Raw genomic sequence first — 24,144 nt, 5'->3', positions numbered from 1 at the left:
CCTGAAGGTTCAGTATGCTATGGTAATTTCTCATACTGGTACTGCTTGTGAGGAAAAAGGTAACTGCATGAAGCCAGAAATCAGAATGCAGTCTTACTTACATTATGCCATGCATACTAGCACATTATGACATTGCCTTACTAATAGAAACGAGGACCAATGCGCTACCCAAGGGGTTTGATGTAAGCAAGCAATTAATACTGAATGGTGAAACGAAAAAGCTGCCAATCTAAATCGGTGTCCCGATTTTTGCTTGTATTCAGTTTTTAAATGTAAGTGCACTACCTTTTTTTTCATTAAATCTTGTTGAAGTTACTGCACCATGAGCGTATTCTTTTGCATCCCCATGAAGTTAGATTGGTGCCTGTGATTTACATCTGCTCAGCGGAGGATTTGCCAGGATATTTGAGGAGATCTGCCACTGCTTACCACAGGGATGCCACTATCCATCCATTCGAGGGGATTGTCTGGGGAGCCTGGTTTGGAGCACAGAGCCTTTGTTTTGGATCACACACATGCGCTTTTTTTGTGTGTTTGAGGTAAGCGGCCATTACACACTATATAGTATCGAGTATCGATATTGGACCGACATTAAGTTATTGTACCTTCACTTTGACACTTTATTGAAGATGGTTTCACGCACATAGGATTTTATGTTCCAGCACAGCTATAATCTTGGACATTTTTGATTTATTCTGCATTTGTACATTATATGGATTGATTTGGACTTTTATTTTGCTCACATTGTTTTGGATTTGAGCATATTTGCAGTCATTCATATTGTTTCACACCTGGATTTATTCACAGTATTATCGTTATGATTTATTATTGCTATATTGTGTTTGATTAAGCACTGATCTTGTTTTCTATCACATTTATTATTCACTCTTGATTTCACTTTTGAATTAGCGCCGATCTAGTTCACCATAGACATTGCCTTAGGATCCATTCACACAGGCTTTCCACCCGACGGACTCCGTTTTGCTCAGCGGAGATCGATCCGCAGATCCCCGCTGAGAATGCAGATGACAGGTCCATCTCCGCGTACTTTGCAGAGACAGACCTGTCGCCGCTCTCCTCTATGAAGAAACTGAATGAAACGGACCGCCTGTCCATTTTCATCCAATCCGATCCTCCAGGCGGATGGAAAAAAAGGCTTCCATCCGTCCGGATTTCACGGACCACATCGGATCGGAGAGCAGTGGGTGTCAGCGGACATTTCACCACTGACGTCCGCTGCTCCATAGAGGTGCATGGAGCATCTGATCAGGTCCACCTGAAAAAACTGACAAGCGGACCTGATCGGAAAGCCCATGTGGAAGGGCCCTTACAAGGGGAATTTTAATTTTTTTTCTAACAAAGTTTACTACCGCTTTAATTTTGTTTTTCATAATCAGGTCATGAAGAAAGTTGGTCATACTGTGACCAAGAATAAACAGTTCAGATTTTAATGCTGTGTTTTCTTTAATTTACAGTCACCTTTGCCAGTGCTAAGCAGAACTCATAGAGTCCTGCAATTAAAGCATTTGACAGCATATGTGGGCATTGGGAGTCAAGGCAATCAATAGGACATGTACACCCTGTACTAACAGCTTATGGGTGCCAAAAAGCATCCATTTACAAAAGTCATTCAGCAGTGTAATTACATGAGGAATGGCAAAGCACATTAATAAAATACACATGTTTAGTAAAATATATCCTTTGCTAGACATTGTTAATGTTTTAATATTTTTTATTGGTAAATCTATTTCACAAGATATATAGTTCTAAAAAACTTACATTCATTAGAATCTAAATCCATAATAATAGCATGTCTATTAGGTTAACATAACCATAAACATGCTTCAGAAGACTCAAAAAATATCCTATTGTATTCCCATTTAATGTGAGGGGAAAAACATACTTTTTTAAGATACATATTTGCAAAATTTTCAGTTATTCAATATCGCCTTCTCCATCATCACATACGAGGCCTTGGATTTCTTTCTCAGGCAAAAGGCCATACTCATTAAAAAAGGCCTCCACATCTACAGCAAAAAACTCCTCATTGAGATTTTCAGTAACATTGATGAAGTTACTGATAAGTTCACCTGCCTTGTAGACTAATATGGTAGGGAGGACATCTCTAGAAAACCTTTCTCCAGCTCCTGTATCAGCTGACTTTATTTTACAGAACTTCACTGTTGGATACTCTAAAGCAAGACAGGTCAAACAGTTATTCAGTGATTCACAAGCCTTGATCTCATCAGAGAAAATATGAACTATAACTGTAATGCTCTTACGTTCCTTTTCTATTGCTTCTAAAAATTCATCCCCACTTTTTAGCTCATATAAGTACCCATATTTGGGACCAAAGCTCAGCCTCTGGTGCATGTCCTGCATACATTGCTTGCGGTATTTCTGTAAACAGTTTTCATCTTCTTTGTCCTGCATTAATTCATATTCTTGCATACTCATCTGGAGAAGAAGATATAACACAGAGAATGTTATTCTAAAATAAATCTTTTTGATAAGTGTCTTAAAGCCCAACCCCAGTGTTAAAAATGCAGTGTCCTCCAATGTTGTATGTATACAGATTTTTTCTTTAAATAAGGGGGGGCTCAATGGGGTGCTTACCACTTGACCGCTAGAAGGTTTTACTCCTTTGTGACAGGACCATTTCTTGCTACTCAGCACTGTGCTACTTTAACTGGCTATTGCGTGGTCACACAACACTGTACCCAAATAAAATTTATATCATTATTTCCACACAAATAGAGGTTTTTTTGGTGGTATTTGATCACCACTGTTTTTTTTTTTATTATTAAAAAAGACCAACATTTTTGAAAAAAAACCCAACATTTTCTACTTTCTGTTATAAAATATATCCAATGAAATTAAATTTCTTCATAAATATAGGCCAAAATGTATGCTGTTACATGTCGCAAGTGCTAACACTGATCAGGGCGGATTCTTCTAACACTGCATTTTTGAGGACACTATACTATTGGGGACATTAGTATAGTTCTGACTGTGACCAGTTACGGATCCGGACAGACACTATACTAATAATGGCGATGATCAGCGACTTATAGTGTGACTGTAATAGTGTGGTGGGCAATCAGGTACTGGCGCTAACTGACACTGGCTGGGAGGAACATTAACTGACTCTGACGCTATCTGACATCGCTAGTGACACTAATACAGTGATCAGTGATAATACTGTACACTATCACTATACTAATGGCACTGGCTGGGTGACAGGGGTGATCAGGAGGGCAATCAAAAGGTTACCTGTGTGCCTAACAAGTGTATTTGTTCTGTTTTTATTCACTTACAGACTGGCTGGCTTTTCTCCCTGATTTCAGCTATTAACCAGAAAGTGAAATTAGGGAGAAAAAAACAGTCAGATCTGTGTTGTGATTGGCCACAGCAATCAGCAGGTTAACAGCCCAAATCATTGGCTGCAAGCTTGCTGATGAACTTGTGCTGTGTCCAACCACAGCTTAACCACTTGCCAACTGCCTAACGCCGATCTACGTCGGCAGTCAGCCCCTCACAGGCAAAGTGACGTAGGGCTACGTCACTAGCTTGTGAGGGTCTAGGGAGCGAGCGCGCGCCCCCGGAGGCGCGCTCCCGCTCCCACGTGGTCACGGACCCCCCCGCGCGTGTGACCAGCGGACCCGATGTCCGCCGGTCACTCGGCGATCGGCGGGGGAGAGGGAGAATGTCAGGCAGCTTGTGTAAACAAGCCACCTGTCATTCTCCTCGCTGTAAAGACACTGATCAAATGGATCTAGTATGTAGATCCGTTGATCAGTGTCCTTACAGCTCAAGCCGCAGCCAATCACAGTAGAAAGCACGCCCCTAGGGATACACACAGCCCCTCCCTCCCAAATAAAGTTAACCCCTTCACAACCAGTGTATTTTTACAGTAACAGTGCATATGTATAGCACTGATTACTGTAGAAATGTCACTGGTAACCCCAAAAGTGTCACAAATGTCAGTCAAGGGTCCGATCTGTCCGCCCCAATGTCGCAGTACCGCAAAAAAAATCGCAGATCGCCGCCATTACGCGTTAAAAAAAAAACAACAAAAATGACAAAAATCTTTCCCTTTGTTAGTAAACGCGATAACTTTTGCGCAAACCAATCAAAATACGCTTTTTGCAATTTTTTTTACCAAACATAGGTAGCATAAAACAAATTGGCCGAAAATTTTTAAAAAATTTTGATTTTTACTTTTTTTTGGGGGGAATTTCATATAAAAAAATGTGAAAAATATTGTTATTTTTGCAAAATTGACGCTCTTTTTTTGTTTATAGCGCGTGATCAAAAAATCTCACAGGTGATCAAATACCACCAAAAGAAAGCTCTGTTTGTGGGAAAAAAAGGACGTGAAATTTGTTTAGGTACAGCGTCGCACGACCGCGCAATTGTCCGTTAAAGTCACGCAGTGCGGAATCGCAAAATACCCCCTGGTCAGGAAGGGGGTAAAATCTTCCGGGGCTTAAGTGGTTAAGAGGCAGGGGATACAGGCAAGCGCGTCTGTAAACCAGGACGTTTTGGCGCGACATATGGCTATGTCAGGGTGCCCAGGGGAGCAGTTGCCCAGCAGTAAAACTGGAATGTTATTAAAGGGGGGTGGAGACAGGAGAGAGGAGTTGATTTTCAAGTTCTTGTTTTGATGAAAGCAGCCCCTCCCCCTAGTCATGTGCCACAGTTAGATAGGTTGAAAAAAAGACATGTCCATTGAATACATTTACTAAAAAATAAATTTTGTATCTTCCAAATCCTAATGCTGGCCATACACTATATGAAAAATCAACCAAAATTCGGTCATTTAGACAGTTCTTTCATATTAAGGCCAGTTAATGGGCACAAATCGATAATCGGTTGTGACGTTTTTGAGCCGAAAAAACGAAGGACAAGTTTGAAAATTTGCAGAAATAACAATAAATTGAAAGGTTAATGTCTTATTTTTGTCCAAACATTCATTTAAAAATCTACCAGTTACATAGTTACTTAGTTTGTGAGGTTGAAAAAAGACATCAGTCCATCCAGTTCAACCTATGATGTGTGTGTGTGTTTGCTGTTAACCGTACATTGTATACCCCTGTATGTTGTGGTCTTTAAGGTGCCCATCTAATAGTTTTTTGAAACTATCAATGCTCCCTGCTGATATGACTGCTTGTGGAAGAGAATTCCACATCCCCACTGCTCTGACAGTAAAGAACCCCCTACGTATTTTTAGCTTAAACCGTTTTTCCTCAAGTTTTAATGAGTGGCTACGTGTCTTATTGTATTCCCTTTCTCTGAAAAGTTTGTTCTTTATGCTAGGGTCGCCAGTACAGTATTTGTACATTGATATAGTTACATAGTTTGTGAGGTTGACATAACAGTGTATTGCTGTAGATTTTAGAAATTAGGTATTTAGGTCCCTAAGTCTAGTTTTGTTCGCGTCCGGAGAGGATGGAAAACCTTTTCCAGGACAACTATAAATTACTTCAACCCTTGCTGATTTTATATGTAAATATCTGTTCTTGGATCATTTTGTATCTAGGCATCACTTCATTATGCAGCCGCCACTGCAAGGGACAGAGAGGTCACTGACTGGCGGTTGCATCTCTCTCCTATTAAAAATGACTGCCCAATCACAATGAACTAAGCAACTGAGTACATTATATGTACTTTCTGCACCTTGTTGTGTTGCAAATTTCAAGTGAGCCATCATTCCCTATGGAACTGAGCTGCTTCCCGGTGAAGACCCTGAAGCTTCTCATTTCATAAAAATAGTACATTGGTGTTGCGACAGTATATAGAAATCTCCCAACATTTAACTTTAAAAAGATAAGGAACATTACAAGCACACATCGCCCTTGGTGCATTATGGTAAATGTATACAAATACCTATGCAGATTGTACATGGTGACATATGTAAAAATCAATTGTTTGACTAATTTAAGAAATCTAACATAAAGAACTAAAATGTAACATATTGCAGTAGCAGCTTACTAGTCCTTAGATGTGGTGGCTGCATCCATGTTTCAGGCTACAAAAATGTTATGCAATTGCAGAAAATACCTGTTGATTTTGCCTGCCTTTGCCTTGTGAGGTGAACTGAAAGTATTATTATATTATCTCTCCTTTGAAAACGATTAATCTGTAATTGACATGAAAAGAGGTAGACATGTTTGAAGTTCAGACGGGGGACAACCATGACTATCTCCAAAGATACAGTCAAGTGAATGAGCATACTCACATATGACAGGAAGTGTGGTAAAAATAAAAAAGCCTGAAAAAGAGAAAACGAATACACCCACCTCATCTAAGGACTAGTAAGCTGCCATATACTACTTTTTTGTTTTTGGATATAGATATAATTAGACTCATCCAATGTCTATTACCTTACGAGTAAATTTTTCTCTTGTGTCCTTCTCTTCTTTGCTTGGTGATTTGTACGGAGAAGACATTTGTCGAAGGATTTCTTTTTTATTTGTAGGTATTGCTTCTTGGTCTTCACTGACAAGTTTGAACTTTCTCCAATCATGTATGACACCTTTAGGCCCTATGTGAACAATAAAGAATATCTTTGAAAAACACTTTACACCTAAAGATGAAATTGTACAGCAGATAGCCTACCACCCTAGCAAGGTACACTAACTGATCCATTCTCACTCACCATTTCCCTGCTGCAGAAGCCCAGCCTATGGAGTTATAGCCCCCCCCCCCCCCACCACAAGATGGTGTTTAGGCCTGATGATTGCCCACTGGGACCACAGCACTAGAAGACGTACTTTGATGAAGCAATCGAGTGAGGTTACTGCCTCCATCTGTAAGCTTTCCTTTTAGTCAGTGAGGCCAAAGGACCAAACAGAGGATTAAGTGAGAGACAGTTAGGGTCCCAGCTTGACTTTAAAGAAAAAGTTGAAATATTTTTTTCATCATATGTTTCATTTGAAATGGTTAGGTTTGTGATTGGTCCACTTTAATAATTAATTTGCATAGTGTGTGCTACAAGGAATATGTTAGAAGTTAGATCAGTCATTCCACTCCTATGCAATAACCTTGTTGAAGTTCACAGAAAGATGAACACAGATTAATGCTTGTAAAACCAATGCCAATAACTTGCCAAATATTAAATAACCAGCCAGATTGCAGTAAAGAGCTTCGGAGGAAAAGAAAGGTCCTGGAGGCAAGCATTGAAGGAGGCGACAAGGGGGCTAAAGGATAGGAGGCCTTTGGAGTAGTGAATTGGGTGATATTTCAAGATGAGGTTGGTTATGTACCTGGGCAAAGTTGTGGATAACTTTGTATGTTGTAGTTAGTATTTTGAAGTTTATATGTTGGGCTAGAGGAAGCCAATGTAGAGATATGCAAAGACGGGTGGCGGGCACAGATTGGTGAGTGCAGTGGACAAGTGTACCACCAGCATTCGTTATAGACTGAAGGAGGCTAACCTGTGTGAAGGTACACTGGTGAGAAAGGAGTTGCAATAGATGAGGTGGGAGCCAGGAAGTGTATTCATTGCTTTGTGGTGTCATTAGTTAGCAAGGGGCACATTTTGGAAATGTTCCAGAGGTTAAAATGGGCAGTATTTATTTAAATATATGAAAATCTCAGTTTTTGACAGAGTTTAAAGAAGTGTTGTGACATCAATACTGATATGTATGTTAGTGATACGCGAGGAGGTAGAAGGGGTGAGCTGAGAAGTAGAGAGAAAGATTTGGGTTTCACTGGCATAGATATGATATTGGAAGCCATGGTATAGGTTAGCAACTGCTACAGGGAAAAAGTTTAAAAAAGAATAGAAGGGACCCAAGATTAAAGCTTTGGGGGACCCTCAAACAAAAAAGGAAGAGGGGAGGAGGAGATAAAGTTGTAGGTGACACTGAAAGTACAATCTCATAGGTAGGAGGAGAACCAGAAAAGAGCAGAGTGATGAAGACCAAGGGAATGGAGTTTTTTTGAGGAGGACCGGTGATCAACTGTATCAAAAACAATGTAAATGTCCATTAGTATGAGTGCGGAGCCTCTGACGATGTCAAAACGCATTAGGCGTATGACGCAAGCACACCACCAGCCACGGCCATTTTGATCTATCTGTTTGATGCTTGATTTTACCGAATGTTGGAAGTACATTTTTATTAAAGCCTTTGATCAATTCATAATGTGCTTCACTATGGAATCTTTGTTTATTACCCTGCTGAGCTTCATGTGAATTGGGAGCCCTGTAGCCATTCGTATGAATCTTCCTGGGTATTGAAATCTACATACACAGCCCATAGAGTGTTGATGGGAGTCATTTAACCTGATGCTTGGTGCTGATTTCTGGATATACCTTTGACATATGCCTATATGACCATTCTATAGCTTGAGGGTCCAACCTCTCTGATAAGGAGACTTGCTGGAAACACTGTGGTGCTGTGTGCATTATTCATCACATTGAAGCTGGTGTAGGGTTTTCATTTGTCCTTTCAATATTCATCATATGAACTATATATGGTATGTCTTTTTTAAGTACCCAACATATAATTCTTTGGATGTTATACACTATATCTGATAAGCGCTGCATATCAGGATTTTTATTTTTGTATTTGTAATCAACAGAATTTTGCTGGCTGTTCTTTTTTTTCAATCTTCATTACAGTTAGTGCATATATTTTGTGCCTTTTTCAGTTTTCGGTTTTGTTGCCAAAGCCTAATTGATAAAGCAAATGTTAGACCTTGTTTGGTTACTATATTTCAAAGATTTTTATTAAATTTGTTACAATACAGTACAATTAAAAATATGCGATAACAAGAGCATAGTCCAGTAGAACAGCTGTAAAGCATTTCGGTGAAAGTATAGAGGCTCATAGACCAAACCTATTACGTGTACCTGTAAGCAAGTACATACAGTGGGTACGGAAAGTATTCAGACCCCCTTAAATTTTTCACTCTTTGTTATATTGCAGCCATTTGCTAAAATCATTTAAGTTCATTCTTCTTCCTCATGAATGTACACATAGCACCCCATACTGACAGAAAAACACAGAATTGTTGACATTGTTGCAGATTTATTAAAAAAGAAAAACTGAAATATCACATGGTCCTAAGTATTCAGACCCTTTGCTGTGACACTCAGATATTTAACTCAGGTGCTTTCCATTTCTTCTGATCATCCTTGAGATGGTTCTACACCTTCATTTGAGTCCAGCTGTGTTTGACTATACTGATTGGACTTTATTAGGAAAGCCACACACCTGTCTATATAAGACCTTCCAGATCACAATGCATGTCAGAGCAAATGAGAATCATGAGGTCAAAGGAACTGCCTGAAGAGCTCAGAGACAGAATTGTGGCAAGGCACAGATCTGGCCAAGGTTACAAAAAGATTTCTGCTGCACTTAAGGTTCCTAAGAGCACAGTGGCCTCCATAATCCTCAAATGGAAGACGTTTGGGACGACCAGAACCCTTCCTAGAGCTGGCCGGCCGGCCAAACTGAGCTATTGGGGGAGAAGAGCCTTGGTGAGAGAGGTAAAGAAGAACCCAAAGATCACTGTGGCTGAGCTCCAGAAATGCAGTCAGGAGATGGGAGAAAGTTGTAGAAAGTCAACCATCACTGCAGCCCTCCACCAGTTGGGGCTTTATGGCAGAGTGGCCCGACGGAAGCCTCTCCTCAGTGTAAGACACATGAAAGTCTGCATGGAGTTCGCTAAAAAAACACCTGAAGGACTCCAAGATGGTGAGAAATAAGATTCTCTGGTCTGATGAGACCAAAATAGAACTTTTTGGCCTCAATTCACTGCTCATCACCTGTCCAATACAGTCCCAACAGTGAAGCATGGTGGTGGCAGCATCATGCTGTGGGGGTGTTTTTCAGCTGCAGGGACAGGACGACTGGTTGCAGTTGAGGGAAAGATGAATGCGGCCAAGTACAGGGATATCCTGGACAAAAACCTTCTCCAGAGTGCTCTGGACCTCAGACTGGGCCGAAGGTTTACCTTCCAACAAGACAATGACCCTAAGCACACAGCTAAAATAACGAAGCAGTGGCTTCACAACAACTCCGTGACTGTTCTTGAATGGCCCAGCCAGAGCCCTGGCTTAAACCCAATTGAGCATCTCTGGAGAGACCTAAAAATGGCTGTCCACCAACGTTTACCATCCAACCTGACAGAACTGGAGAGGATCTGCAAGGAGGAATGGCAGAGGATCCCCAAATCCAGGTGTGAAAGACTTGTTGCATCTTTCCCAAAAAGACTCCTGGCTGTATTAGATCAAAAGGGGGCTTCTACTAAATACTGAGCAAAGGGTCTGAATACTTAGGACCATGTGATATTTCAGTTTTTCTTTTTTAATAAATCTGCAACAATGTCAACAATTCTGTGTTTTTCTGTCAGTATGGGGTGCTATGTGTACATTCATGAGGAAGAAGAATGAACTTAAATGATTTTAGCAAATGGCTGCAATATAACACAGAGTGAAAAATTTAAGGGGGTCTGAATACTTTCCGTACCCACTGTATATAACAGAATGTACATACTGATTATTGTTAATGCAGATTTAGCTAACATAGCATTAAAAAACATAACTCAACGGTCAGAACTGGGGAAGGAAGGATGGGTAAGAAGAGAGTGGGGTATAGAGTGATAGTTATATGAAGAGTACTGAAACTCTAGTAACACAAAATATTTCGTCCAATGCGTGATTATGTGGGGATAAAAAAGTGATGAGTGTAGAGAGGTAATGTGAAGGTGCAGACTGTAAGAGATGTGAAGTTGTGGGGCATTGGAGTGGAGTGGGCCGGAGCAGGGGGGGCATAGCCTCCATCATACCCTGCTCTTGTGACCCACTTCCACTCGTCTGTCTCAGTGTTCCAAGATCGGGGGAAAAAAAAAAAAAAGGAAATAAAAAAAGGCAAGTGGATGTTGACAGAGAATCTAGAAAAGTTTCAAGTACAGCTCAACTTTTAGGATTCATAAGGCGAATATAATCAGGAGTGGATCTGAATTGGTACCAACAAGACCATGTCTTGATGAATTTAGATATGTAGTCATTTGAAACGGCTATTAATTCTTCCATCACCGCTATTCTGTCAATTCTATGAAACCACTCGGAAATAGAAGGAGCTCGAGTTTTACCCCATAGGGCGGGGATACTAATTTTGGCTGCGTTAATCAAGTACATGGTCAGTGATTTGAAATAAGCGTGGTCTGCCTTAGAATTGTGGTGTAGTAGGTATTGTGCGGGTGAGTAGTCCAACCCAGACATGGATATTTTTAGGAGGGTGGTATGGACTTCTTTCCAGAACTTTTGGATTACCGCCCAAGACCACCAAATGTGAAGCAGTGATCCTGGTTCTTGATTGCATCTCCAACAGAGCTTGGAGATGGATGGATTAAATTTATGGAGATGAGTTGGAACCCTGTACCATCGCATGAGAATTTTGTAGCTGTTCTCTTGGGCCGAGACATTAGATGAACCTTTGAGAATGGTTTCAAAGGTGCTTTGCCATTGTGTGTCAAAAAAGGTTTAGTGTAAGATCATGTTTCCATGTTTCCATTTTTTGTTTTTCATGGGATACTTGTCAAATAGTAAGGAGTATATTATGAAAATTAGATGTTTTTGGGGCGATTCCTCCAGACAAAGGGATTTGAACTTTGTGAGTGGAGGCATCCAGGTATTTTTAGGTTTTGTACTCGAAAGAAAGTGGTGTACCTGCAGGTATGTCCATAGAGGAAAACTATGGTTTAACATTTGGGAAGTTGGTCACAGGTCATGAGTTCTGCTTTGGAAAATAAATGTTTGGCTAAAATATGTTTATGTGGCCAAGATGAAGCAAGAAATTGTGTCGATATCCCGGGAGTAAAGTCTGGGTTAAGACAGAGCGAAGTAAGCGGACCAGTAGTGTAGAGGAGATGGAAAATGTTGCTTTTGTCTCGTATAAGTTTCGTAGGGAAGGACCTATCAAGGGGTGTTCAAGGAGTGATTGGGGGACATGTTTCAGAGATAGCCAGGGCATAGTAGCTAACGGTGCTGACGAGATAGAGTCTTCTAGAGTAACCATTGTTTGGTACCAGCGTGAATATTCCAATCCACTATTCTAGTAGGTAAACAAGCTCTGTGGTAGTTATGTATATCAGGCAGTCCTATGCCCCCCTTAGTTTTGCGAACACGTGGGCGTTTTTTGTGCCAGATAAATTTTGTGCAAAGAGCCTTGTACATAGCGGCAGGCGGAAGGTGGATAGGGACAGCTTGCATAATGTATAGAGTTCTTGGAAGAATATTCATTTTTATGACGGCAGAAAGAAGCCATATCCCATCTTTGCAAGTCCTCTTTAATTGAGGTCAGGCTAGATGAGAAGTTCAATGTGAATAAGTCAGAGAGTTTTGTTGGGAGTTGGATACCTAAGTAGGTACTAAACCTGGGTTTCCAGATAAAGGGAAAGTTGTTCTGACATTGGGACACAGTGTCATTCGGGAGGGATATGTTTAGGGCATAGGATTTATCAAAATTAATCTTTAGGTTGGAAATGTGTTGGAAGAGTTTAAAGTCCTTTAGGAGATTCGGGAGGGAGATATGTGGTTCCAAAAGAATAAGAGGATGTCATCCGCGAAGGCTGCGATTTTATATTCATGATCGATTATTACTGCACCCTTGATATTTTGATACTGGAAAGGTGTTTGACAGGTGGCCGTTGACTTTCACTTGTGCAGTTGGAGTGGAGTAAAGTGCCAGTATCATCTGAAGCAGATTGTCTCCATTTTAGAATTTTTGAGTTTCACTCATACAGTCCCAGGTCACTCTGTCAAAGGCCTACTCCTTTTAGTGCTAAATAATCTATAAGTGTCCAAACAAATTATTTTAAAATAACATCAATTCAAATTGATCCGTGGTGCTTTCTATCTTCCTCCAGTGAATAGTTTTGCTGAAATATTTATATAGAAGCACTGTATATGTTTTATATATACTGGCGCACTTGGTCACTTTATGTTTTAGGCACTTTATATGTTAAATTGGATGAAAGGCACCCCATATCTATTTATTGTTTAACAACACGGATTTACTTTAATTTATGGTTGGCACACAAGCACTGTATGTGTAACATACCCTCGTCACCGTTATTTGGAGCACATGAGCACTTTAAATTAATAGAGTGATACATGATTGTAGTATTTTATGAATTTTAATTGAAAGAAAAGTATATATAATATAATAAGAAGAGTTGGTTTAAAAACACCCTAAAGCGCATTACAACCCCCCACTGCAAAGTATATTCCCATGGGTAATAAGTTTAAAAGGCTAAAAATAAAACCTATGTGGCTCATGGCAAAAGTTAAAAAAGCTATAGATAAAAAGAAAAGAGCTTTTAAAAAATATAAAAATGAGGGAACACTATCATTGTTTAATTGTTACAAATAATATAACAGAATATGTAAAAAGGAAATCAGGGACGCAAAAATTCCAAATGAACGACAGATTGCAAAAGATAGTAGGACAAACCCCAAAAAATTCTTCAAATATATTAACAGTAAAAAGGTTAGGTCTGAGCATGTAGGCCCTTTACAAAATAATCAGGAGTGGGTGACTGGGGACAAAGAAAAGGTAAATTTATTAAATACTTTCTTCAGCTCTGTATATGCAAATGAGCATGGGGGAGCTCATGACCATAATGAGGACGGTATTGACACAGCCCCAAATGATCCACAATGGCTCAAAAGTGATATGGTCCAGAAATATTTACACAGAATAAGCGCCTGGACCAGATGACATCCACCCATGCATCCTAAAAGAATTGAGCGCTGTAATTTCTAAGACTTTGTTTCTAATTTTTAGGGACTCGTTAAGGACTGGAATATTACCACTTGATTGGCGTAAGGCCAATGTGGTGCCTATATTTAAAAAGGGATCAAAGTCTTTGCCAAGTAACTATAGACCTGTTAGTTTAACTTCTATAGTCGGGAAGATATTGGAGAGTTTAATAAAAGACCACATAGATGAGTTCTTGCTGGAAAAAAATGTTTTTTTAAAAAAAGAAGAATGACTACTGAGTTTTGGGTGGGTGCAGCATGGTGCAGCGGCAAAAACAAACACTTGCACCAGATGCAATTGAAAGAACTTGTATTGAAGTCAAAGTAAAACAGTTCACAACAAGCCCAACCAGGAACACTCACAGATGACACCAGCATTTAGCAGAGCAAGCCACAATTTATCTAAACAGGCCCGCTAGACGTGCAATAATTTGCAGCAGTGTGGCCTAGTCCTCTTCTGGGAGAGCCATTACCGCTTGTTGGAATCATCCTTCAAGGAGTTAATAGCTAGCTCCATGTTCAGCGGGCAGGAACCTGGTACAGGCTCTCAGCGCGCTTTAGTCTCTCTACCCACTCCGCAAGGGGCATAATGGAGGCATTAAACTTGGGCACCAGGGCAAGAGCCGATCTTAGCGGAGCCTACACCTACTTCCTAATGAGCTGCGAGAAGTGACTTATCTTGCCAACTGCCGCCAAGTGCGTGTGGGTGCAGCATGGTGTGGCGGCAATAACACAAACTCATTTTAGATTCAATTAAAGGAACTTGTATTGAGGTAAAAGTAAAACAGTTCACAACAAGCCTGTCGGAAGGCAACCCAACTGGGAACACTCACGGATGACAGAAGCGTGTAGCGAAGCATCAGCCGAGCTGACAGAGTCTGTCTTGAGGGGTGGAATGCGGCCTAGCCAGTCTGAGCCCAAGTGGAGAGGTTTCCAGGAAGAGTGTTAGATCCCCAGGCTTTCCTTAACTCATCTGGAACCTTTACCTGCTGCTAATACTGTCCCTGACAGTTGGATGACCTGTCCCTACACTATCCACAGGGGCGTAGATAAGGGGGGGGGGGTCAGCGGGATCCAAACCCCCCCAGAGCATCGGTCAATTTCACAGCAGCTAGGCTAGTGTAGCCTATCAGGTGCGGGAGCTGAACTGCCACTGGGGAGACCACCTGTCTCATCCATGAGGCTGACAAGCAAGGCCCAGCTGACATTGATGCCATGTTTACTATTTGCTTCACCAGCAGAAGTGCCTGCTGGGAGCGCTGTATTTACTGTATATATATATATATATATATATATTTATATATATATATATACACACACACACCACAATTTGTCACAACGTGGCAGGTATGATAATTATTGTTATCTGGGTACTCAAGGCTGAACCCCCCCCCCAAGAAAAAAAATTATCTATGGCCCTGACTATCCACATGCTAAATGTGCGCCAAACCTAGGAGCTAGGGTCTTAAGTAAACTCTGCCTGACCCAAGATGGCTGTCAGAGTCACATAGCCCATCAGCATCCAACCGGATTGCTGCCTTAGTGACTCAAGAAACCATAGGGAACCATGTTTCCCCAACTTCATCTCCCTCTGTACTGCAGCTGCCGTTTAGTACCACCTGCGGTGGAGAAACTGCATCTGCCTACAAAGTTGCAATGATTTGAAACCCTTGTTTTATAGATACTGTATAATATGAATATTTTTTTAATCTTAAAAAAGGGGACGATAAATGATTATATATTCAGACTTAACTATCAGCTTGTGCTATGTTTCATTAAGCAGACATCTACCAGTAATGCTTGTAAATAATAAGCCCTTCTTCAGTCCTTTCTGCATTATTACACCACCAATCAGCACCTGTTATTTAGTGTATTCGGTGCAACTGGTAGCATTATCATTACATTAAAAGAGTAAACTTTGCAAAAATTTAATTATATGGATTATATGACAAGTTTCAACCACCACTGCCTTGCTACTTCATTATCCAATTAGCACTATGGTGGGTTTTTTTGACCCAGTTTTCTGCACCAAGCAATGCTACTGCTTTTGTGGTGGAAATCAAAGTTGTTGCCATGGTATTTGGCATGGTAACTGGCCAAAAGTTTCCATATGCAGGCAGTCCCCGGGTTACAAACAAGATAGGGACTGTAGGTAAGTTTAGCTCTAGCCAAAAGAATAATTTTTAAGTTTTTTGGACAGCATAGGGAATGGTTAACACCCCTGTACCATTTGTTTAGCTGTCTCTACCCCTGCTCAGAAGATTTCACCTCACTTTCTGTCCCTATTACAACTGGATTTTGAAAATTTTGGGTTGTTGTGGAAACAAGGATTGATGATAAAGCTTCCCTTCCTAGGGCTAGATTTCTCCTCACTTCCTGTTGTCTCCCTTCGTTTATAAGTAGGAGTCGTTTGTAAGTTGGATGTTTGTAACCCGGGGACCGCCTGTACTGCACTTACAGCGTAGCTTTACTTTTATTGAGAAAAAAAAATTCCCCTTTGGGTGATCTATGTACAATACAAGGGTTTTAACAAACTTTTTTTGCAGATTCCTACCTTTTGTTATTCTGAAGAAATCCCTGTTTGTTTCTCTTTGCCCCTGTGCTAAGTGAGTCTAATGGAAGTGGTTTCATAATTATCAACCAGATGCTGCAGAATCAGGGCTCATCCCTTTAGACGTTATTTACTATTGGGAGTATCTTACCAAAAATTTATTTTTTGTTGCAGGGGATGCCAAAAACCTGATTTGTATCTTAGTGTAGACTTCTGGGAAAATCAGTGAGCCAATCACACAAGCAAGAAATTATGTTTCTGGGGGGCTGGCTGTCAGGTAGCCATATCGCATTCGACTTTACAGAAAATAACAGAGCTGCAGATTAAAAAGGAAAGGTCATTTTTAACCACCCCCCGTCCGCGCTACAGCCTATATACGGCTGCAGCGCGGACTCGAATTTTCGGGAGGCCGTTTTTAAACGGCCTCCCAGTGACACGCCCCCAGCGCGCTCCCGCGAGCGCGCTGCGGGGAAAATCTGTGTCGGCCGTGTCCCTTGGACACGGCCGATCACAGATCGTGGTGAATGGCCAATCACAGCGGCCATTCACCACGTGATCTGGCCGTCCAATGAGCGATGATCTCATATGTAAACATATGAGATCATCTCTCATCGCCGGCGCTCCTTCCTCACACGGAGCCTGCAGTGTGAGGAAGGAGGGGGAGCCTCACAGCGCCGGGGACACAGGAGAATGTAATCAGGGCACCGATCACCAGTGCCCTGATTACACAAGGTAAAAACACACACACAGTGCCCCCCCATCAGTGCCCACAGTGCCCGCCATCAGTGCCCCCCATCAATGCCCACAATCAGTGCCCATAGTCCTGCTAGTCAGTGCCCATCAGTGCCTGCTCATCTAGGCACTGATGAGCACTGACTGGCAGCACTATGGGCACTGAGTGTGGGCACTGATGGTACTGCCCATCAGTGCCGCTCATCAGTGCCACCCATCAGTGTCCAGTGCCATCCGCCAGTGCCCATCAGTGCCGCCTATCAGTGCCCATCAGTGCCGCCTCTCAGTGCCGCCTCTCAGTGCCCAGCAGTGCCACCTGTCAGTGCCCAGCAGTGCCACCTCTCAGTGCCCAGCAGTGCCGCCTCTCAGTGCCCAGCAGTGCCGCCTATCAGTGCTCATCAGTGCCGCCTCTCAGTGCCGCCTCTCAGTGCCGCCTATCAGTGCCGCCTATCAGTGCTCATCAGTGCGGCATATTAGTACCTCCTCATCAGTGCCCATAAGTGCCACCTCATCAGTGCCCATAAGTGCCACCTCATCAGTGCCCATCAGTGCAGCCTATCAGTGCCCATCAGTGCCGCCTCATCAGCGCACATCAGTGAAGGAGAAAAATTTATTTTCAAAATTTACTCGCAGAAAATAAGAAAAACTTTTTTTTTTTTTCAAAATTTTTTGTCTTTATTCTTTTTTTTTGTAAAAAATAAAAAACCCAGAGATGATTAAATACCACCAAAAGAAAGCTCTATTTGTGTGAAAAAAATGATAAAAATTTCAAATGGGTACAGTGTAGCATGACCGCGCAATTGTCATTCAAAGTGTGACAGCGCTGAAAGCTGAAAATTGGCCTGGATGGGAAGGGTGTTTAAGTGCACAGAAGGCAAGTGGTTAATAACAGTCAATTACAATATGACCTGTGTCGCACATGTATATGCTATATTATTTTTTTATTTTATTTCCCAGTTTCCCCAATGGAAGTGGAGTTACCCTTTAAATTGCCTGTAGTTCATTTTTAACAGTTCACAAACCTTTGAAACAATGAATTGCCTTCCATACCTACAGGCTGCAGGTTAATGGTACTCTTTATACTGCAAAACATTCTTTTCGCCTCCTTGCTAATTGTTAACCCTTGAAGTGCTAGCAAATGTTGCTTCTCCAAATCAAAACAAAGTGTTTCATTTTATCTCTTTAAATGTCCAATTTTGGAAATATAACGCCCTAAAAAGTGGGACATTGGTGGGAGAACATAGGATATTTGTAATCACTGTAAAATCTTTGTCCCAGAGTTCATTAAGGCAATTTTTCTCAACTCCAGTCCTCAAGTACCCCCAACAGGTTATGTTTTCTGGATTTCCCTCAGATGAAACCACTGTGGTAATTACTAGGGCAGTGAAACTGATCAAATCACCTGTGAAAAATAATGGAAAGCCTGAAAACATGACCTGCTGGGGGGTACTTGAGGATTGGAGTTGAGAAACATTGCATTAAGGGGCACACTTTCATGGTAATTTGCAACCAAGGCTTCTACTGCCATCAACTGAGGAAATATACACTGGGCACAATAAAACTGACCAATTCAAGCACGGCTCAGTTCACATTCTGGCGCAGTGCCTGTGTGCCAGGATGGCTGCACTCCTGCGTAACGTCATACCCCTGCTGGCCAATCAAGATGGGCAAAGACCGGCACATGGAAGAAGCCGAGGAAAAGATGCTGGGACCGCGTTGATATCGGACCACTGGTGCAAAGGTAAGTATAGCACAGTATATTTGCGCTTTAAATTGGAAATACGGTTGAAGATTACATAAAGCATTTGTAAAAAAAAAAATAAAAAAATGTACCTGTGTTTGTAGCAGATCCTTCAAAATCGGTTTCCTCTTCGAGGCTTTGGGTGTCAATATCCCCCATAACTAATTCTGGATTCTGTAAACATTAAAAAAATGCTTTTAAATTATTTGATATGGTCAAAAAGGTTATGTATGCATTGTGTTGATATTTACTGTATAACAGTTTGTTACTGTGACCTACAGAATTTGTATAAAGCAGTAGTTTGTAAGCCGCATATCCACAAATGCAACATTAAAATCAAACTCAACCAATACTAAGGGGTTTATAAATATTTTTACACAAAGTTTGCGCAACTTTCACACAGAATTTACACATTTTCTCATTGAATCCAATTAGATAAAATGTTGACTCTTGGGTAAGAGTTGAGCCATCCATACATGCATCGCAATTCAACCAGTTTAGCAGGGACTGGCCGAATTTTGGTCCATGTATGGGCACCCTGGTTGTACACAAGTCGATCTATTAATAGACATGTGTACAACCAGCCTGTCAGCTTTTTCCTGAATGACAATAGCATTCCTCAGTCAGTGTTGATGGGATAATCAAGCAATTTTCTTTGGAAGGAAAGAAAATTACCTAGCCTATGGCCTACCTTAGGGAAATCTTCAGTGAAAACGGTTAAAATAGACTCCTTAGGCCCCTTTCACACTTATGTGAACTTATGCAAATTTTTTTTGCCGCAATTTTACCACGATTTTGACTGGACTTGAAGCATTGCATATGTCTTTGGACATCAAAACGCAATAAAATCGGCCCAAAGTAGTCCAAGGTCTACTTTGAAGTCGTTGCGACTTGAAGTCGTATAGATATGAACGGTACTCATTGGAAATCATGGAGTATGACTTGTCATACGACTTTGCAGTCCCAAATCGCAAGACGTCGCACAAGTGTGAAAGGGGCCTTAGTGTTTACAATTCTATGTCAAATAAATTAATGTGTGCCTTGGTAGCTGCCATGAGTTGTCCAACACCTCAGTTTACAGTATATTTTTACTTTTGCAGCCAAACTGGGATACCACCTACTTTATATTTCTTACCTGTTTCCATTTAGATCGCATAACTTATAAAAGAGAAAAAATAAATTTGCTCGTTACCTTTTTAAGTGTGTTTTACTTGTTTAAAAATCCATACATGGTCTCCTTGCTTTGCAATCTTTAGAAGGGGGCATGGAGTAATGTTTAACATAATTAACCCTCTCTGTACTTTGTTTACGGTTCTTTATTGGCATCTGTAAACTAGATTTGAACACTGTCTGCCCTAACAAAGGGTTAAAATTTTAGAAACCGCCCTCCTGCATTGTATGTTAAAGAGGCACAAATTATGGCTGGAATACACGATAAGAAAATCGGACGAAAATTTCCGTTCAGCGAGCGATCGGCCGATGTTCTACTCGTTAATGCCCAGCCATCAATGAGCGATATCGATATTGTGAACGAAAAATACCGTTTGAAAAACCCGAAAAATTCTGTCGTCTTGTTTGCGACTGAACGATATTCTATACGTTGGTGTTGAGGTCGTTCAGTTTAAATCTGTATAACCTCATCACACATGAGGACCGAGGAACACTGTTTCGATGGTCGGCGGGCAACGGTCGGTCGATATTCGGACCGTGTATGTTGGCAACGTTTTCGACCGACAAATACTTTTTCAAAAGTCGGTGGTCGAATGATCGGGCGATATTCTAATCGTGTATTCACACCATAAGTCTGTGTGGGGACAAAGACACTGTAAAAGCTTAACGTCCAGCTTCTGTTGAATGGGCCTGCTGGAAAACCAGCAGCCAATCAACATCTGATCAGGACTTGCAGTCCCCCTGTCAGAACACAATAGCTCAGCGGGGAAATAGCTGCACTAAGATTGCATAGTTAGTACAGCAAGCTCCTCAACTGTTTTTTTCGTTCAGCCCACTAGGTTGAACAAAAACAAAACTATATGTGTATACCAGGCTTAAGACTGTCCAGAAATTCTTAAAATCAGCTAGGACACCTTCTCCTCTGAAACATCTAAAAGGTAAGCATTTTTTTTTCCTAAGTACGTTGTGTGAGTGGGAACACAACAATTTGACTGCAAAAGTGCAAATGCCAAATAAAAAGTTGTATGGTCACAGAATACACTTTCATTTTATATTTTTTTTAAAAGCAATACAATGATTATTTTTGACCAAGCAATATAAGCTTACGTGAAAAATTTATGTTCATGTTGTTAGTTCTGCCTGTCAGCTGGTCATCTCTTTCCATGACTTCCTGGATGCCCTGCATGCTTTGCAACACCTTCTCTGCTGTTTACTCTCGATTTCCAAGGACTACATATCCCATGGTACCTTGCTGCCTGCAAGCAGAGATTCCTGTACTAACTCTGCCTCCTGAAACTCCTTCTCTCAGCACATGTGTAGTTCAGATGGTAGGCTCTGTGAAATGTATTCCTACACACAGGGCATACTGAATACATGTCACAGAATTCTAGGAAGTAAATGTGTAGCGGTCTTCACACAGTAAAGGCCAGTACACATGATACAAAAATCAGAAGTAAAATTTTGTCCGACGAACGATCTGCCGATTTTCGGATTGTTAGTATAGTGCTTTCGACAGCCCGTTACAAATTTTCGGACGACAAAAAATGGATGTGCAGGCTATAAAATTTTTATCGTACGTCAACACAAAGTCCGATTTTCATTTAATTAGTACAGTTTTCATCCGTAAAAAATCGTAAGAGCAAGACTAGGCATGCTCAGAAATGAAATAACACATACAAAACAATTCAACTCATGACATCACTTCTGAAGTAGAATTCTGTCATACGGGAATTTTTGTATGAAAGTAACCTCTTCACTTTCCACATTAGACTAGCATGCAAGAAAAAACGGACGAAAGATCGTCCGATAATCTGATCGTGTGTTCGAGGCTCAAGGCTGGCCATACATTATACAAATTTCTTACAATTTTCTTTAGATTTACCTTCAACTATGTAGTATAAAGGCCTGCCTTATAGGATACAATTGAAAGTGTTGTTTTGTTTTGACCTCATATTATATGGATTTTGGTAAATCTAACAGAAAATTGTACAAGAAAATTGAACATGTATGGCCAGCCTAAGTCTTCAAACTTCAAGGACATTCAGATCAATAGAAGTTAGCTAGAAATAACGGAAATGCAATGTGGATTTTTACTTTTTAACCATAGATAAGCTTTACGTTAATTTTCATGCAGCAAAGATACCATAGTCCCAGGGTTGGCTCAAATAACCTAATATCATCCTCAATATATTGCCAATGTTACTTTCGGGCAGGAGTTGCAACTGGGGCTGCTGTTAGAAATCATGGGGCCCCATACAGCCTTCCTAATGGGCCCCCAACCCTGCCTCCAGCCCCCTGAGGTGCAGCAGAACAGCAACACTGACTTTATCCGCCTACACCCCAAAAATGAAAAAAAAAAAGTCCCCCCCCCCCCCCGGCTCCCAACTCCTGGGCCCCTCTGTTGACGTGATGGGCCCTGGAAAATGTAATCTATGTCCTGTTAAGCAAATAGGAGCGGTCCAGTAAAATCAATTTATTTATGTAGGCAGAAATAAACAATAAAGCTGCCCGAGCCTCCCTGTTTAGCTGATGAGGCCTGGGCCCAGTACAACAGGACCAGTTGTACTGCCTTATCAGCGGCCCTGGCTGCAACATTTAGGCCATCCTAGAGATCAATTAGTGCCTTCAAACATATTAAAAGCTTGTGTTCAGTCACAGGTATTTCCAACTGCATGTGCACTAATTTAGCACTGGGAAGTCACACGTGAAACACCAACATTCATGCTTTAGATCAGGGGTCTCCAAACGATGGCCCTCCAGTTGTTCAGGAACTACAATTCCCAACATGCCTAGTCATATCTGTCAGAGTTTTGCAATGCCACATGGGATGTGTAGTTCTGCAACAGCTGGAGGGCCATAGTTTGGAGATCCCTGATTTAGATTATGGGGAGTTGTCTTCCTATCCACTGTTTTCAGTTAATTAAAAAAAAGAAAAACACTAATATTGACTGAATATGGACACGTGTCCATATCAACGCACTGATGTCACCAGCAACCCACCTCTTTATTTACGTGTTTTAACCTTAGTATCATAGTCACATGACACGTATTGGCAGAGCTACAATATAACATATTACTACATCCTTTCTCTTTTGAAATTAAAAAAAAAACAAAACAAAGAAGAAACAACATACCTGTAAAGAAAAAAATGTAGCACTATCGCTAGGCCTCTAGCTGTAATGAGCTATAAGGAAAGTTTGTAAACTAATCCCTTCAGGATCAGAATGTTTCACCCCCTTCCTGTCCAGGCCATTCTTTTGACTCCATGCCTTTAACCACTTGCCGACCGCCTACCGCATATTTACTGCGGCAGGTCGGCTCTATTGTGTGAAATGACGTACCTGTACATCATTTCGTGCAATAGCCACTGGGGGGCGCATGTGCCACCACCGGAGGCACGATTGCGCACTGATTAGACACGGGGGATGTCAATCAGCGGGTCCGGCGGGAGAGTCACAACAGCGATCTGCCTATGTAAACAAGGCAGATCGCTGTTCTGACAGGGGAGAAGGTTGAGATCAAGCAGGAACACCGATCTCTTTCTTCCCCCAGTCAGAGCACTCGCCCCACACAGTTAGCAAGCACCCCCTAGGGACACATTTAACCCTTTGATTGCCCTGTTGTTAACCTCTTCGCAGCCAATGTCATTACTACAGTGACAGTGCATATTTTTAGCACTGATCACTGTATTAATGTCACTGGTCCCCAAAAAAGTGTCAAAATTGTCAGTTAGTGTCAGATTTAGCTGTTGCAGTCCCGCTAAAAATCGCTGATTAGCGCCATTACTAGTAAAAAAAATAAAAATTCCATAAAAATATCCTATCGTTTGTAGACACTATAACTTTTGCGCAAAATAATCAATTCACGCTTATTGGGATTTTTTTCTACCAAACATATGTAGCAGAATACATATTGACCTAAATTGATGAAGAAATTAGATTTTTTACATTTTTTTTATTGGATATGTTTTATAGCAGAAAGTAAAAAATACTATTTTTTTTTTTTTCAAAATTGTCATTCTTTTTTTGTTTATAGCGCAAAAATTAAAAACCTGCAGAGGTGATCAAATACCACCAAAAGAAAGTTCTATTTGTGGGAAAAAAGACATCAATTTTATTTGTACAGAGATGCACGCAATTGTCAGTTAAAGTAACGCTGTGCCGTATCGCAAAA

General features: G+C 41.0%; 1 protein-coding gene across 2 annotated transcripts in view; it reads right to left on the bottom strand.

The window, feature by feature from the left end:
• Positions 1 to 1,856: 1,856 nt before the first annotated feature.
• PDC (phosducin) overlaps positions 1,857 to 24,144 on the bottom strand; it is a 51,984-nt gene continuing 29,696 nt past the window's right edge. For both annotated transcript variants that reach the window (XM_082264964.1, XM_082264965.1), the window contains exons 2-4: positions 18,894 to 18,975; positions 6,387 to 6,547; positions 1,857 to 2,457 (exon numbers count right to left, since the gene is read on the bottom strand). In XM_082264964.1, the coding sequence (XP_082121090.1) occupies positions 1,936 to 2,457; positions 6,387 to 6,547; positions 18,894 to 18,960 (750 nt within the window). In that variant the 5' untranslated portion in view covers positions 18,961 to 18,975 and the 3' untranslated portion in view covers positions 1,857 to 1,935. The remainder of the gene's footprint in view (positions 2,458 to 6,386; positions 6,548 to 18,893; positions 18,976 to 24,144) is intronic.

Source organism: Pelophylax lessonae (genome assembly GCF_965119305.1).
Source record: "Pelophylax lessonae genome assembly, chromosome: 8".
NCBI lineage: Eukaryota > Metazoa > Chordata > Amphibia > Anura > Ranidae > Pelophylax > Pelophylax lessonae.
This window is presented reverse-complemented; position numbering and strand designations above follow the sequence as displayed.